The sequence below is a fragment of the Gopherus evgoodei genome, chromosome 2 (genome assembly GCF_007399415.2).
Source record: "Gopherus evgoodei ecotype Sinaloan lineage chromosome 2, rGopEvg1_v1.p, whole genome shotgun sequence".
Classification (NCBI taxonomy): Eukaryota; Metazoa; Chordata; order Testudines; family Testudinidae; genus Gopherus; species Gopherus evgoodei.
This window is the reverse complement of record NC_044323.1, coordinates 244,731,878-244,749,449: the sequence shown is the minus strand read 5'-3', so window position 1 is coordinate 244,749,449 and position 17,572 is coordinate 244,731,878. Positions and strand designations below refer to the sequence as shown.

Below are 17,572 nucleotides of genomic sequence, written 5' to 3'. Positions count from 1 at the left end.
ACTAAATTCCTGCTCTCCGGTTAATAAACGTGTGCCATAAACCAATTCAGTGCTGTGTTTGAAGGGGAGGGTATATTTACACCAGTTAAATTAATAAACGGTGATGTGCTGACTACTTAATAGATCAGTGAACTTAATATCTTCTGTGAATGTACAGTAATAGGGACTTGTGCATTGCAGAAAAACATCTTTGAGGAGCTTGGAGGCTGGAGTTCACTGAGGTGAGGTTTGGGCTGAGAAAGCCTTGAGGAGTTTGCTGATGAGGAAGATGGACTGATCTGGCAGGGAGCTGACACACAGTCTAATCGCTAGCAAAACTCACTCTTGCTGAGGCAGAGAGGTAACACGGTAGTTCACAGCTCTGGGTGTCCCCAGCAGTGTGTTACAACCAGCTATTGAACTGTCCTCTATCCGGCCATATCATCAGGAGAAGCCAAAGGTGATTTAGAACCTCTTTACACCCGAGCCCTTTCAGTAGCACTGAGCATATCCCTCGCTAGCTTGAGGATTTAGCACAATATTTAGATAATTCATTAATGGAAAATCTCTCCTGGGAATAGAAACTGGAAAGATTGGGATTGTTTATCTTAGAAAGGAGATGAATAAGAGGGAACATACTAAAAGTATAAGAATGAATTTTAGAGAGCAGGCAGATGGGGAGCTTCTGTTTTCCTCATCTCAACACAAGAACAAGAGGAAATTCAGTGAAACTGAAAGATATCAATTCACTCAACACAAAATTAGACTGTGGAACATATTGCCACAAGGTGTAGTTGAGGCCAAGAGTCATACTAGGTTAGACCAAAGGTCCATGTAGCCCAGTATCTTGTCTTCCAACAGTGACCAATTCCAGGGGCTTCAGAGGGAATGAGCAGAACAGGCAATCATCAAGAGATCCATTCCCTGTCACCCATTCCTAGCTTCTAGAAGAGGCTAGGGACACCATCTCTGCCCATCTTGGCTAACAGCCATTGCTGGATCTAACCTCCATGAATTTATCTAGGTTTTTTTTTTAACCCTGTTATAGTCTTGGCCTTTGCAACATCCTCTGGCAGAATTCCACAGGTTGACTGTGTGTTGTGTAAAGAAATACTTCCTTTTGTTTGTTTTTAAACCTGCTGCCAAATTTCATTTGGTGACCTCTAGTTCTTGTGTTATGAGAAGGAATAAATAACACTTCCTTATTTACTTTCTCCACACCAATCATGATTTTATAGACCTCTATCATGACTTTAGTAAGGCATTTGATATGGTCTTGCATGATATTCTTAGCAATAAACTAGGCAAATACAACTTAGATGGAGCTACTATAAGGTGGGTGCATAACTGACTGGATAACCATACTCAGAGAGTAGTTATTAATGATTTCCAATCCTGTTGAAAAGGTATAACAAGTGGAGTTCCACAGGGGCCTGTTTTGGGACCAGCTCTGTTCAATATCTTCATTAACGACTTAGATATTGGCATAGAAAGTATGCTTATTAAGTTTGCAGATGATACCAAACTGGGAGGGATTGCAACTGCTTTGGAGGATAGGGTCATAATTCAAAATGATCTGGGCAAATTGGAGAAATGGTCTGAGATAAACAGGATGAAGTTTAACAAAGTCAAATGCAAAGTGCTCCACTTAGAAAGGAACAATCAGTTTCACACATACAGAATCGGAAGAGACTGTCTAGGAAGGAGTACGGAAGAAAGGGATCTAGGGGTTATAATGGACCACAAGCTAAATATGAGTCAACAGTGTGATACTGTTGCAAAAAAAGCAAGTGTGATTCTGGGATGCATTAACAGGTGTGTTGTGAGCAAGACACAAGAAGTCATTCTTCCACTCTACTCTGCGCTAGTAAGGCCTCAACTGGAGTATTGTGTCCAGTTCTGGGCACTGCATTTCAGGGAAGATGTGGAGAAATTGGAAAGGGTCCAGAGAAGAACAACAAGAATGATTAAAGGTCTTGAGAACTTGACCTATGAAGAAAGACTGAAAGAATTGGGTTTGTTTAGTGTGGAAAAGAGAAGACTGAGAGGGAACATGATAGCAGTTTTCAGGTATCTTAAAGGGTGTCATAAGGAGGAGGGAGAAAACTTATTCACCCTACCCTCTAAGGATAGAACAAGAAGCAATGGGCTTAAACTGCAGCAAGGGAGATTTAGGTTGGACATTAGGAAAAAGTTCCTAACTGTTTCAGGGTGGTTAAACACTGGAATAAATTGCCTAGGGAGGTTGTGGAATCTCCATCTCTGGAGATATTTAAGAGTAGGTTAGATAAATGTCTCTCCGGGATGGTCTAGACAGTATTTGGTCCTCTCATGAGGGTAGGGAACTGGACTTGATGATCTCTCGAGGTCCCTTCCAGGCTTAGAATCTATGAATCTATGAGTCATATGCCCCCTTAGTCGTCTTGTTGCCAAGATGAAAAGTCCCAGTCTTATTAATCCTCATACGGAAGCCATTGCATACCCCTAATCATTTTTTTGCCCTTTTCTGTACCTTTTCCAAAATCTTTTTTGAGATGAGGCGATTCTCATCTGTCTTATTATCTATTCCTTTCCTAATGATTCCCAACAGTCTGTTAGCTCTTTTGACTGCCACTGTACGAGTGGATGTATAGTTGGAATTATGTTTTCCAATGTGCATTACTTTACATTTATCAGTATTGAATTTCATCTGCCATTTTGTAGCCCAGTCGCCTAGTTTTGTGAGATCCCTTTGTAACTCTTTGCAGTCTGCTTTGGACTTAACTATCTTGAGTAGTTTTGTATCATCTGCAAATTTTACCACTTCACTGTTTACCCCTTTTTCCAGATCATTAATGAATATGTTGAATAGGACTGGTCCCAGTAAAACTCCTGGGAGCACCACTATTTATCTCTCTCCATTCTGAAAACTGACCATTTATTCCTACCCTTTGTTTCCTATCTTTTAACAAGTTACCGATCCATGAAAGGACCTTCCCTATTATCCCGTGACAGCTTACTTTGCTTAAGAGTCTTTGGTGAGGGACCTTGTCAAAGGCTTTCTGAAAATCTAGGTACACTATATCCACTGGATCACTCTTGTCCACATGCTTGCTGACCCCTTCAAAGAATTCTAGTAGATTGGTGGGAGATGATTTCCCCTTACACAAACCCTGTTGATTCTTCCCCAACAAATCATGTTCATCTATATGTCTGCCAATTCTGTTCTTTATTATAGTTTCAACCAGTTTGCCTGGTACTGAAGTTAAACTTACTGGCCTGTAATTGTCGGGATCACCTCTGCAGCCTTTTTTAAAAATTTGTGTCAGTTAGCTATCCTCAAGTCATCTGGTACAGAAGCTGATTTAAATGATAGGTTACATACCACAGTTGTTAATTCAGCAATTTCACATTTGAGTTCCTTCAGAACTCTGGGGTGAATACCATCTGGTCTGGTGGCTTATTACTGTTTAATTTATCAATTTGTTCCAAAACCTCCTCTCATGACACCTCAGTCTGGGACAATTCCTCAGATTTTTCACCTAAAAAGAATGGCTCAGGTTGGGGAATCTCCCTCACATCCTCAGCCATGAAGACTGATGGAAAGAATTAATTTATTTTCTCCGCAATGGCCTTATCATCCTTGAGTGCTCCTTTAACATCTCAATTGTCCAGTGGCCCCACTAGTTGTTTAGCAGGCTTCCTGCTTCTGATGTATTTAAAAAAAATGTTGCTGTTGCTTTTTGAGTCTTTAGCTAGCTGTTCTTCAAATTCTTTCTTGGCCTTCCTAATTATATTTTTACATTTCATTTGCCAGAGTTTATGCTCCTTTCTATTTTCCTCAATAGAATTTAACTTCCACTTTTTAAAGGATGCCTTTTTTTTGCCTTTCACTGCTTCTTTTACTTTGTTGTTTAGCCGTGGTGGCAATTTGGGGTGTACATTTAAGTTGAGCCTATATTATAGTGTCTTTTAAAAGTTTCCGCGCAGCTTGCAGAGATTTCACTTTTGGCACTGGACCTTTTAATGTCTGTTTAACTAACTTCCTCATTTTTGTGTAGTCCCCCTTTCTGAAATTAAATGCTGCTGTGTTGGGCTGCTGTGGTGTTTTCCCCACCACAGGGATGTTAAATCTAATTATATTATTGTCACTATTACCAAGTGGTTCAGCTGTATTCATCTCTTGTAACAAATCCTGTGCTCCATTTAGGACTACATCAAGAATTGTCTCTCCCCTTGTGGGTTCCAGGAGTAGCTGCTCCAAGAAACAGTCATTTAAGGTGTCAATAAACTTTGTCTCTGCATCCCATCATGAGATGACGTACCTGGTCAATATGGGAATAGTTGAAATCCCCCAATATTATTGAGTTTTTTTATTTTTATAGCCTCTCTAATCTCCCTGAGCATTTCACAGTCACTATCATCATCCTGGTCAGGTGGTCGGTAGTATATCTCTACTTCTATGTTCTTATTGTTCAAGCATGGAATTACTATCCCTCGAGGTTCTGTGGTACAGTTTGATTGATTTAAGTTTTTTACTTCATTTGACTCTATGCTTTCTTTTACATAAAGTGCCACTCCCCCACCAGCATGACCTGTTCTGTGCTTCCAATATATTTTGTACCCTGATATTGCTGTGTCCCATTGTTTATCCTCATTCCACCAAGTTTCTATGATGCCTATTATATCAATATCTTCATTAAATATGAGGCACTCTAGTTCACCCATCTTATTATTTAGCTTTTGTATATAAGCAATTTAAAAAATTGTCACTTTTCAGCTGTCTTCCATTTTGTGATGTAATTGAATGGGACTTTTTCATTTGACTGTTTCTAATCCGACCCTACTCATATTTTATCTTCCATCCTCTCCTCCTTACTAGGACATAGAGATTCTCTATTAATAGATCCTCCTCTAAGGGATGTCTCTGTCTGAACCATGCTCCTCTGCCACAGGGATGTCGACTTTCCCCCAGCCCTTAGTTTAAAAACTGCTCTATGACCTTTTTAATTTTAAGTACCAGCAATCTGGTTCCATTTTGGTTTAGATGGAGCCCATCCTTCCTGTATAGGCTCCCCCTTTCCCAAAAGGTTCTCCAGTTCCTAATAAATCTAAAGCCCTCCTCCCTACACCATCGTCTCATCCACACATTGAGACCCTGCAGTTCTGCTTGTCTAACTGGCCTTGTGTTTGGAACAGAAAGCATTTCAGAGAACGCTACCGTGGAGGTCCTGGATCTCAATCTCTTACCTAGCAGCCTATATATAAATATGTCTCTTCAGGGATAAAACCAATCTCCAACTATTAGCGATTAGGATGAGATAGTCATTGAGGGAGATTATTCCACACATCTATCAGGGATTAGACTAGACCCTTGTAGTCCCTTTTAACCCTATGATTCTACCTATTGGGGATTCTTGTACCTTCCTCTGAAGTATCTGGCAATGGCCACTGTCAGAGACTTGATTATGGACTAGATGGACCAGAGGTCTGATCCAGTGTGGCAATACTTATGTTCCTATGAACCTAGTATCTACAGCCCATTAACCACTGTATTAATTCTGCAGGGCCAAATACCATTCACCCCTTACTTAAAATGAATACTGCTATTTCTTTTAAATAATCCATTGATTTCAGTTGGGCTATTTAAAGAGTTAGGTACTACATTATGTGAATAAGGTTGACAAAATCTCACCCATAATCTGTAACCAGCCCAAATACCTTGGCTATCATACGGTTACTATGTTTAGAAACTGTGGCTTATTTTTGATTCTACTCTTATCTTCAAAAAGTGTGGGTATGTATTGACTCAGACTGATAAAACACTTACATGCTAAAAATAGTCCACAACCCTTGGGGTCAGTTTTGAAACTGACTGAATCATTTCTGAGGGCCCAGTCCTAGTCTTCTTGCTCATGTGAGTAATCCCATGAAGCTGGCCCTTGGCCATTTGTTGGCAGTTTCTGGATTATAGACTTGCAACATTAAAAATATATATATTGTAAAAGTATCTATTTTATTAGAAGTTTTTAACTGTTCTTTGAAACTTTCAATAGTTGAAGGATCTTGGGAGAAGGAAACTGAATATTATTTTGGAATTATATAAAGGCAAATTTCTATAGGTTAAATTTTACTAAAAATTAAGTGGTAGATGCTGTTCTGGGTAGATGTTCTCAGTGGCTACATACAGTACTTTAAGACAGTGGTTCTCAAAGCTGGTCTGCCGCTTGTTCAGGGAAAGCCCCTGGCGGGCCAGGCTGGTTTGTTTACCTGCTGCGTCCGCAGGTTCGTCCGATCACAGCTCCCACTTATTGCGGTTCGCTGCTCCAGGCCAACGGGGCTGCAAGAAGGGCGGCCAGCCCATCCCTTGGCCCGCACCACTTCCTGCGGCCCCATTGGTCTGGAGCGGCAAACGGTGGCCAGTGGGAGCCGCAATCGGCTGAACCCGCAGACGTGGCAGGTTAACAAACCAGCCCAGCCCACCAGGGGATTTCCCTGAACAAGCGGTGGACCGGCTTTGAGAACCACTGCTGTAAGACATGTTTTGGGAATGCTAAAATTAATTTGTCTCAAAGAGTGAGCTATAATTGGGGGCGTAATTAGAAACAGTATACATTTTGAACCTTTTGTCTGTATTTTGTCTCAGGCTTTGGGAAAGAAACGAATCCCTTTAAAAAACAGGGGAAAATGATACTGTCCTCTTTTGTAAAGTGCTTTGAGATATACTGATGGATGAAAAGAGTTCTATAAAAGCTAAGGCATCATCAAGATGCATTTCTGTTAGATTAGTTACTGCTCAAAGGATTATTCTGGACGGTCAAGGAAGATTTCCTGAAAAATACTTTGAATGACAGCTTCATATGGAAGAGATATTGAGGCAGCGTGATATTCGTATTGCTCCTTCTTTATTGAACAAGCTCCTGTACATTAACCAGGCACAAGGGAATGATAACACATACTGAAGATGCAGGATGACTTCTCTTTTCATAAATTCATAGATTCCAAGGCCAGAAGAGACCATTGTGATCATCTAGTCTGACCTCTTATATAACACAGGCCATGGAACTTCCCCAATATAATTCCTAGAGCATGTGTTTTAGAAAAACAGCCAATCTTGATTTAAAAGTTGGCAGTGATGGAGAAAACAACCATGACCCTTGGTAAATTGTTCAAATGGTTACTTACCCTTGCTGTTAAAATTTTACACCTTATTTTCAGTCTGAATTTGTCTAGCTTTAACTTCCAGCCATTTGATCATGTTATTGCTAGATTGAAGAGCCTGTTATCAAAAATTTGTTCCCCATTGTAACAGTTCTGGGGTGCAGTGTAGACTAGTAAGGGGTTGTGGCACCACTTGCTTTGTAAGCCTGGGTGCTGTACAATGCTTTGCTGCTTTAGCTTCAACCTCGGATGATCTCAACCAGCCTACTAGCATGTAAGTCACAACTTGAATGTCTGCGTCCTAGACCGTCCTGGTTCAGCAGCTCTGTCTACAGCCCCACTCTGGCTTCCACCAGCCTTGGTTACAACCAGCAAGGTGACCCTAACACATCCAGTCCCAAATTTTCCCAAAACTATGTTCAATGTCCAGGTCTCTCCTGGACAGTTTGGAGAAAAATAAGGTTATTTTGTTCATTTGAAGACACAAGAGTACATCACAGCTTATTAACTTTACTGGGGTAAATACACCCTTCCCCTCAAACACAGCACAGAGTTGGTTTATAGTAAAATATAAAACAGATTTATTGACAATAGTCATAGGTTCGGTGGTGCCAAGTAAAAGGAATAAAGTTAGAAAGGGTTCCAAGCAAATATAAATGAAAACACACATCTAAAAGTCTAAAACTTAGTCTTGCAAGGTACAGGCTTTGTACACGATGGTTTCTCTCACCAACCTTTGCAGTCATGGCTGACTTTCCCTCAGTCAAGACTTTCCACGTAAGTACAAGAAGCTGCTTCCCTTGTCTTCCTAAGTGAAATATCTTTGCCTAAGAAGGTTTCTTACTTGTGTTTAGTTTCCAGAGACTTCAACCCCCCCTTCGTTGAAAGACCCATCTTTCTCTGTTTGCAAGAGCTTTGTTCTCTTGGGCTGTTCAGTGATGGATGCCAAAGATGGCTTCTGTCCTTGCTTATCTTCCAAAATTCCAGAGTGTCTTTGTTTCAAGAGGGAGGATGACCTCATGCTGTTCTTCCCTTCCTGTGGGCTTCCAATCCCTCTGTATGTAAATTGGGCTTCCATTGTTTTGATTCCATCATGCTTCATTTTCATAGGAGTGAGGTAAATAGCTACTTTCTCCCCTGTCTGGCAGGGAACCTGTTCTCCCTGTTTGGATACAGACTTTAAAGCATAATATCATTAAGTATCCATATTTCCTCGTATAGTGATAATACATGCATTTCACAAGTATATTAATCATCAGTGTGTTATTAGCTTTCAGAAAAGACCTACTTTATACACTTTTATAATATAGTAATATTATATACAGTGTTGATTCAATTGCTTATCACTTGAGTTTCAGCCCTTCTCTCTTTATAGACCAGTAAACCTGTGAAGTGGATTCTTCTGAGGGTTACCTCTCAAAGTAAACTTTATTCAAGCTGTCAGGAAGGTGACATGGACTCTGAATACTCTTTCTTCCCTTGCTGGTGTTTGCTAAAATGCAAATTGTTCTTTTTCACGCAATCTCCTCCTCTTGGTAGTTGGATGGCCCTGTTTTACTGCTTATATGTAAATGTACCTTCTTTGTTGCTGCCTGATGACCAGGTTGGTCAGAAAAGCAAATACATTCTTTTGTCTAGGGAAGACCTGTTTACCAGTTCCCTCAACGTGCCTGGCTTTAAACACATTTTAGTCATAACACCAGCATATATACATAACTCTCTTAATACTGCATACATACATCATACAAGAGTATTGTTAATCAGTGAGCTCTTAGTATTGAAAAGATACTTCACAAGATATATTTTGTATGAAGATTATTACAATAGTGTGTAGGGGTGAATACAAGGGTAGTTAGAGTCACACACATGTAGGTACTTATAGACTGTAATCAAATCACCCTTAACCTTTTCTTTGTTAAAATAAATAGATTGAGTTCCTTGAGTCTAATCGTTTAATCATTCTCATGGCTCTTCTCTGAACCCTTTCCAATTTATCAACGTCCTCTTGAATTGTGAACACCGGAACTGGACATAGTATTCCAGCGGTGGTCATACCATTGTTAAATACCAACTCTATTCCACTCAAGATTCCCTTGTTTATGCATCCCTTTTGGCCATAGCAATACATTCAGAGTTCGTGTTCGGCTGATTATCCACCATGACCCCCAAATCTTTTTCAGAGTCACTGCTTCCCAGGTACAATCCCTATCCTAAGTATGACCTACATTCTTTATTCACAGAGATAAATATTTAGATGTATCCATATTAAAACACTGTTTGCTTGCACCCATCTTAGCAAGCGATCTAGATCACTTTATATTAGTGACGTGTACTCTTCATTATTTACCACTCCTCCAATTTTTGTGTCATCTGCAAACTTTGTCAGTGATAAATTTATGTTTTCTTCCAGGTCATTGATAAAAATTTAAAATGGTGTAGGGCCAAGAACCAATCCCTGCAGGACCCACTTGAAACAGACCTACTTGATGATGATTCCCTGTTTACAATTTTATTTTGATACCTATCAGCCAGTTTTTAATCCATTTAATGTGTGCCATGTTAACTGAATAGCATTATAGTTTTTTAATCAAAATGTTGTGCAGTACCAAGTCAAACACCTTACAGAAGTCTAAGTATATTACATCAACACTATTACTTTTATCAGCCAAGTTTGTAATCTCAATAAAGAAAGAAATCAAGTTAGTCTGAAAGGATCTATTTTCCATAAATCCATGTTGATTGGCATTAATTATATTGCCATCTTTTAATTCTGTATTAATCGAATCTTATATCAGCTGTTCTACTTTCTTTGCTGCAATCAGTGTCAGCCTGACAGGCCTATAATTGCCTGGGTCATCCCATTAACCCTTTTTAAATATGACAACCCTGGTCAAGGAACATCAGATTTTTCCCTTCCTGCTTTCCATTGCCCTCCAACTCATTCCCCAGAGGCCTGCATCTGTTCCTGGTGCATTTCCTCTGTTGGGCTAGAATTTCCTCCCATCCTCTGTTGACACAGAAGTAATCAGATTGCATAATAAATCTTGGGCCTTGTAGTGAATGGCCCAACCAAATGTTTTGCCATCCCCTTTCTGCAAAGTCACCAGTATAAACTATACACTTAAGATGAACATGCCTGTCAACAAACTCATTTGCTAGAATAGCAACAGAAAGCAAACACAAACAAGGGCTGGGAGAGAGAAGAGGGGAATACAAATTAAGTGAGTTAAATCCTGTATTTCATAAAACAGTGCCCCATATGCAGGATGAAATTACTTTATAATGATTGACCAACAAGTGGCTAATCCAAAACACCAAGAGAGTTGTTCTGTTTTTAAATATGCGGTAGAACCCCACTGATCTGCATACTTCCAAATTCACACAAAAAATTAGTCTCTCCGAACTGCCCAGCAAAAATGTAATAGCAAAGCCTTGTACTGAACTCATTATTTAAAAAATAATTACCAGGAATTCATTATTTTAAAGATTAATGGCCAGTAAATGTACTAATGGGCTATGAAGTATAATAATAGGAATTTATCTATAGTTGTCAAATTCAGTTATCAAAGTGTATTCTGTGATTCATGAACCTTGTTTTTTATTGTGTGTGCACTTGCTGACTGATTTGCAAAATCCGGTCATTGGCATTATTGGTTCATTAATGTGAATTTTGGGAGTTCTCTCACCTAGATGTGTTTTCTCTCTTTGCTTTTTGATAGAGTTCCTCTGTCACAGCTGAATTCACAGGTAGTGATATTCAGTAGTTTTGTTTTGGTGCAGTCTATTTTCAGAAATTTGTTTCCAATACATTTACATTTTCCTGATTGTCTGTCTCTTGGAGTAGTTTGGCAGAATGTAAATGGAAGTGCTATTTGAAGTATACTGTAATATAAAGAGAGCCACTTTTACAGCCACAAAAATGGAACAAGAGCTCTGCCTTGAATATATATCTATTCTAGAGGCTTGATTCATCCCTGCTAATGTGCCTGTCTTAACCAGCAGGGGACACTGTGCCCCAGGCAGTTTTTCCACTGCTGCTTACTCAGAAGTTCTGCCAGGCAGTTGGGTAGCTTTAAATTGAAGTTCAGGCTATATACGAAACTCTCTGAAAATCAGCTGTCCTCACTTTCCTTGCCACAGCAGGCTTTGCCCACTTTTGGGAAGATGCTAGCCCACTCCAGGCCCCTTAGTTAGCTGTCACAATCCCTGTCCTGGTAGACTTACTGTCCCCTGTGGATCCTTGTGCTGCAGATCATTCTAGGGCTGAATCTTTCAGATTTTCAAAGATTTTTTATTATCTTAAAGCAGGTGGTTGCTTGGTGGGTCTGGTCTGTAACCTAACCGATCTTTTAAGCTAATGGCCAAGTGATGATAAAGTGAGAGAGAGAGAGAGAGAGAGAGAGAGTGTGTGTGTGTACTTAATACAATTAAGCAGAAGTAACTAAAATAAAATAAAATCTGTCCCACTCAATTTTAGCTTGAAATTAAAGAGTGCTTCCAGGTATCCTGTTACTCTGCTGAGAGTGCTGTTTATTTTACCTGCCCTACTTTTGTTTCTTTAGGCCTCAACCCAGAAAAGTACTTAAGCACATGAGTAGTTGAAATCATGGGGCCTCACTGGGGTAACAAAGAGATAGAGAGGTTCACAACATCTTTCATGCAAACCCTTTTTCATTTTCAGTATTTTTCCCTTTGATTTGCTAAAAGTAGTCAACTTTAATATAGGTAGGTGATTGACACAAACTTTCAGATCTGGTTTTTTTCTGATTCTCTCCTTGAGTAATTTTGTTGCCATCTTCCAGTGTCCTGTGGGCTAGGTAGGGTTGCCAGGCATCCAGTTTTTGACCGGAATGCCCAGTTGAAAAAGGACCCTAGTGGCTCCAGTCAGCACCGGCGACCAGGCTGTTAAAAGTCTGGTTGACAGTGCTGCGGGTCTAATGCAGGCTAATCCCTACCTATTGTGGCACTGTGCTGTTCCCCGGAAGCAGCCAGCAGGTTGGATCATAGGCGGGAGGGAGGGGGTGCACAGGGCTCCACGTGCTGCCCCCATCCCAAGCACTGGCTCTGCACTCCCATTGGCCGGGAACTGTGGCGAAGTCAGGATAGGCAAGGCACCTGCCTTAGCCCCACTGTGCCACTGACTGGGAGCCACCCAAGGTAAACCCATGCCCCTGCTCCAGCCCTGAACCACCCCCCAAAACCTGGAGCCCCTTCCTGCACCCCAAATCCCTGATTCCCTAGCCACACCCCAGAGCCTACACCCCAACTAGAGCCCTCTCACACATATGCATCCCCAACACCCTGCCCCAGCCCAGAGTCCACTCACACACTCTGAACCCCTCATCCCCAGCCCAGAGCCCACACCCAGAGCCCATACCCCCTCCTGCACCCTAACCCCCTGCCTCAACCCGCATCCCCCTCCCACCCTCCAAATCCCTTGGCTGGAGACCCCAACTGCACCCAAAACCCCTGAGCTCCCCTGTTATAAACAGATAGCTAAGGGTTAAGGTTATGACATCCTCCCAACCCGAAACCCCCTCCTGGACCTCAAACCCCTCATTCCCAGCTCCACCTCAGAGCCCACACTCCCTCCCACAGCCCAACCCCTGCCCCAACTCAGTGAAGGGGAGAGCAAGCCACTGAGGGGGGCGGAATGTAGTGAGTGGGGGGCAGGGCCTTGGGGAAGGGGCAGGGTGGGGCCTTGGGAAAGGGGTGTGGCTAGGGTGTTTGGTTTTGTGCAATTAGAAAGTTGGCAACCCTAGGATTAGGCCTACCATTAAACTGATGAAAGAGTCGTTTACTGAAATTTTTCTGCCTTCCTTTCACTGTGTTTCAGAAAATCTTCAGAAGAACTGGACATGGATAAAGTGACAGCAGCTATGGTACTAACCAGTTTATCCACCAGCCCTTTGGTTCACAGCCCTCCTGTACGGCCCAATGGTAAACTTACAACATAATACTTTGGGGGATTGTAGGAAGTGGTAGTAATACATTATACTGAGAATCTGAAAGTTACTTTCCGTTTTGTGGCAGGCACATAACACATCTGAATAAATATGTTAGGGATAAGGTATCGTTATCTGCCCCAGTAGTAGTAAGTCAATTGGAAAAGAATAGCTGCCCAGTTGTCCTGTTGTATCCATTGTAATTACCCATTAGGGGAGTAGAGGCAAGCTTGAGGACTAGTGAGAGAGTTCAGATAAGTAAGGAGGAGCAGAATCAACCTCTGGAGGGGACTGTGATTTACTCTGTGTTTATACTGTCCTAGCACAGTTGGGCCTTGACCTAGTAGAGGTCTCTAGGTGCTATTGGAGAAAAGCCCATACATGAGAATATGGCTTCTGAGTGGCAGTGGAGCTGATCTAGCATCTGTAACCCTAGCTCAACCCCTGCAAGGGAAGAAAGACCAGAGGAGGATCAGTAAAGTGGTTGATTTTCTGACCATCCTGAAATGTTTGTATAAAATAATCTGGAGAATTTACACATGAAGTCAGTATGGCAGTGATTCTCAGCCTTTTCAATACTGTCCCCACCCACCCACATCCTCCCCAGTCAGAATAGATCCAGGTCCTATTTCACATTTAGCAATATGAGAAGGCAGAGTAATTGTGACTCCTCCCTCCTCCCGGAGACCTGATTACAACTTCAAAGCTGAAAAGATTGAAAAATCGGGGCCTTAGTTCCCATCCTATGCACCTGTTTCCAGGATAATTTTTCTCAGACAACATGCAACCAAACTCATGAATAGGGCCCTACCAAATTCACCATCCATTTTGGTCAATTTCATGGTCATAGGATTTTAAAAATCATAAATTTCATGATTTCAGATATTTAAGTCTGAAATTTCATATTTTTGTAATTGTACGGTCCTGACCCAAAAAGGAGTTGGGGGGGGGGCCCACAAAGTTATTATAGGGAGGGTTGCAATTCTGCCACCCTTATTTCTATGCTGTTGCTGGCAATAGTGCTGCCTTCAGAGCTAGGCGGCTGGAGAGTGGCAGCTGCTGGGCCAGCTCTGAAGGCAGAGCTGCCACCAGCAGCAGTGCAGAAGTAAGGATGTCATGGTATGGTATCACCACCCTTACTTCTTCGCTGCTCCCTGCAGAGCTGGATTCCTGGCCAACAGCCACTGCTCTCCAGCCACCCAGCTCTGAAGGCAGCGCAGAACTAAGAGTGGCAATACCATGACTCCCCTAAAATACCCTTGTGTCCCCCCGAAAATCCCTTTTGGATCAGGATCCCCAATTTGAGAAACGCTGGTCACCACCGTGAAATCTGTATAGTATAGGGTAAAAGCACACAAAAGACCAGATTTCATGGAAGGAGACCAGATTTCACCGGCCGTGGCATGTTTTTCATGGCCATGAATTTAGTAGGGCTCTACCCATAAGACACTTGATTACATGAACACAACATAAGTATAAAACAGTTCTTAAATCTGATAAGCAATTGGTATTTTCAACATCTGATAATGAAATTGATAAGAAAACATCACTGATAGTTTGAGAGGGCTTTTAAAGGTTTAAAAATCTATAATATTATGTGACAGAGATCCTGATGTGATGATGCACTTGTTAGAGGTCCATGGAGAACTAGCCGGTCATGTGTGCTGGCTCTTCCTCCTCACTTCCAGCTGCTAACTATGTACTAAATACTCTCCTACTGTAAACAATTGCAGTAGTTGTAGCAGGGATATTAACTGATCATGAATCAGTGGAGGAGGTGAGAGTGTGCCACAAAGCAATCTTTCTGTTAAGATGGAGTCCACACTTTGAAAATGTTTGAGAAACCCTTGCTTTTGAAGCCAATTCTTCATCTTTCATAAAAACGTTAATTTCCTTCATTCAGTATAACATGCCCACTGTCTGGGAATCTGTGTATCTAGATACTTAGATCAGGGTTTCTCAAACAGGGGTCACCGCTTGTGTAGGGAAGGCCCCTGGCAGGCCGGGCCGGTGTGTTTAGCTGCCCTGTCCGCAGGTCCGGCTGATCACGGCTCCCACTGGCCGCGGATCGCTGCTCCGGGCCCAAGGGAGCTGCTGGAAGCAGCTGAGGGACATACTGCCCTGACAGGGCCTTTCCTCACACAAGCGGTGATCCCTGTTTGAGAAACCTTGACTTAGATAGTCCTCGCAACCCTAGCATCTGAACACCTTCCAACGATTTAAAAACAGAAAGAGAGCATCAACGCGTGCTCTCTAGTAGCTTCTAATTGATCAGCTTTCCCAGTTGATAAGTTCTACTGAATTGTTGTTAATATGTACAAGGTCATGGATAACTGAGTTTGATATTCATTCTGATGCAGTTTTGAGTGCTCTGTGATATTTCTGCATATACCATTTGAATATTTGCTAAATAGTGGAAAGATTAAATTAAAAGTTTTGATTCAAACGTTTGTAAGAATGGTGGGTGAAATTCTGCTCTATAGTAGAGTTGCTCTGGATTTACCTCTGTGTAAACTAGATCAGAATATGGCCCTTTTTCCCACAAACCAGTAATATTGGGCCTGATTCTCATTTACGGTTAGCCCCCTTTATACCACTCTGGCAGTGTAAAGGGGCCTTAAAGTGGAAGTAAATTACAATTATACCTATTTTAAGGCTCCTTTACACTGCCAGATGTGTTAGTGTAAATGCAAATCAGGCCCACTGTGCTTGTTTTCTTCTTCTTGTCAACCTTATTCAGTCATTTGCTTTTGTATATTACTTTTTTCTTGATTAAATCTCCATCTCACCAAGGTAAAGGGAAGCTGTAAAACCAGAGAACACAAAGCGCCGCCATAAATGTGTCGGAAAATTACATTTGAAAGCATGTTTCTTCCTTTGTTTTTCTGAACAAACAGCATTTTTAAATGGTGCTAAGTTCACAAGTTGATACCAGATGTGCTGCTTGGCTTTGTCATGGGACTGAAGTGCAAATCATTCAAAAAATAGAAGAAAGGAGAGAAACACAAGAATGCTGAAGTGCTGTAACCACAAACTGAAACAGTTTTGCATTATGTTCTAATGTATTATTTTGTGCTTTGTCAGCAATGAGCTAATTATTTGTACAATTTCAAAGGGAATTGTGGTGCTCACTAACTTGCCTGCATTTTGCACTCTGATCCCGATCCTGCAAACACTTAAGCACATAAGTGAGTATAATTATACATGAGCATAATGTTTGCAAGATTGGACCCAGTGTTGTGAGCAGTGGATTTTTTAATAATTGCTCATGCTTTAGGGCCTGATCCAAAGGCCATGGAAGACAGTGGAAAGATTTCTATTGACTTCAATGGGTTTTGGATGAGGCTTTTGTTAATGAGTGAAGGAAATGATTCTTGTGCCTGTACCGCCACTGAGAATGAGATTTGTGTGTTAAAAACTGAAAAAGTAAGGAAGAGTTTGTGAGGGACAGGAAATTGCAAGTAGTGTCAGATTTGGAAAAATTCCAGTCTCGCATTTAATACTGAATGTTGTTATTTACTTGCTAAGCACCAGCAGAGTGCTTGGCATTGTATTGGGGGGCAAGGGGAAGGTTCCTGCCCCAGGGCGCATATATCTAAATAAATAAACAAAGATCTGATACATAAACACACTGGCACACCATGAGGTTGATGTTGGAGCACTTTTGTTTGTTTGGTGTTCAGTTCAGTAAGCTGATGAAGAATTTTTACAGATATGGGTTAGTGTTTTGGGGCTGTGTGTGCCTCTTTTCGGGGGAGGGGGTGTCTGAGATTACAAAACAAAGATTTAGGCATACTCAGAAGTTTAAGATTGGGGAACGTATATAGCACATTTAGAGTTTCTACCAGTCAAAGGGAGGGGATTTGATTTTTTAATCTAATTTATTTTAGTGATCAATTTGGGCCCTATTCAGGGAAAACATTCCTATTTATGATTGTAGTGAAGCATATGCTTAAATCGCACTGAAGTCAGTATGTCCTAGGAATACTCAAAATTAAGCATCTGCTTCAATGCTTTCCTGAATCAAGCACTCATCACCGTGCTATCTGGCAGCTCCAGATATAGTTATATTCCAGAATAGTTTTTTGTCTCCCCACTTCAGCTTTTTCTTTTCTAGAAAGGTGGTGTCAAGGCTGATTGACAAATTGACTTAGAGTGCAAAATGTGGGGGCCCACAAGGATTTTAAAAATTAATACTGGCCACTCCAGGCTTGTATTAAACTCTCAAGGTCACAGCTTCTCTATGACCTTGGATAGGTAGATGCTGCCACCTCCCAAGTGAAAATCCCCCACCCCCTTTTTTAGAACCCAGGAAGGAACACTTGGGAATTCCTTCCTGTGGGGTGCCCTCAAGCCCTTTCACCCCCCTTCCTGGGAAGAGCTGAGGAAAAAAAAACAAAAGGGAAATTAGCTGTTGCCACTAGTCAATTAAACAGCATATGCACAAACCTTTTAGGGACAAAAAAATCCAATCCTGCCCCCAAGGGGGACTTTATAGCTAACTGGCT

The 17,572-nt window shown here is 41.4% G+C and overlaps 1 protein-coding gene across 4 annotated transcripts in view; it reads left to right on the top strand.

Moving 5' to 3' along the window:
• ZNF704 (zinc finger protein 704) overlaps positions 1-17,572 on the top strand; it is a 161,133-nt gene that overhangs the window by 101,674 nt on the left and 41,887 nt on the right. For all 4 annotated transcript variants that reach the window (XM_030553335.1, XM_030553333.1, XM_030553334.1 and 1 more), the window contains exon 3: positions 12,956-13,059. In XM_030553335.1, the coding sequence (XP_030409195.1) occupies positions 12,956-13,059 (104 nt within the window). The remainder of the gene's footprint in view (positions 1-12,955; positions 13,060-17,572) is intronic.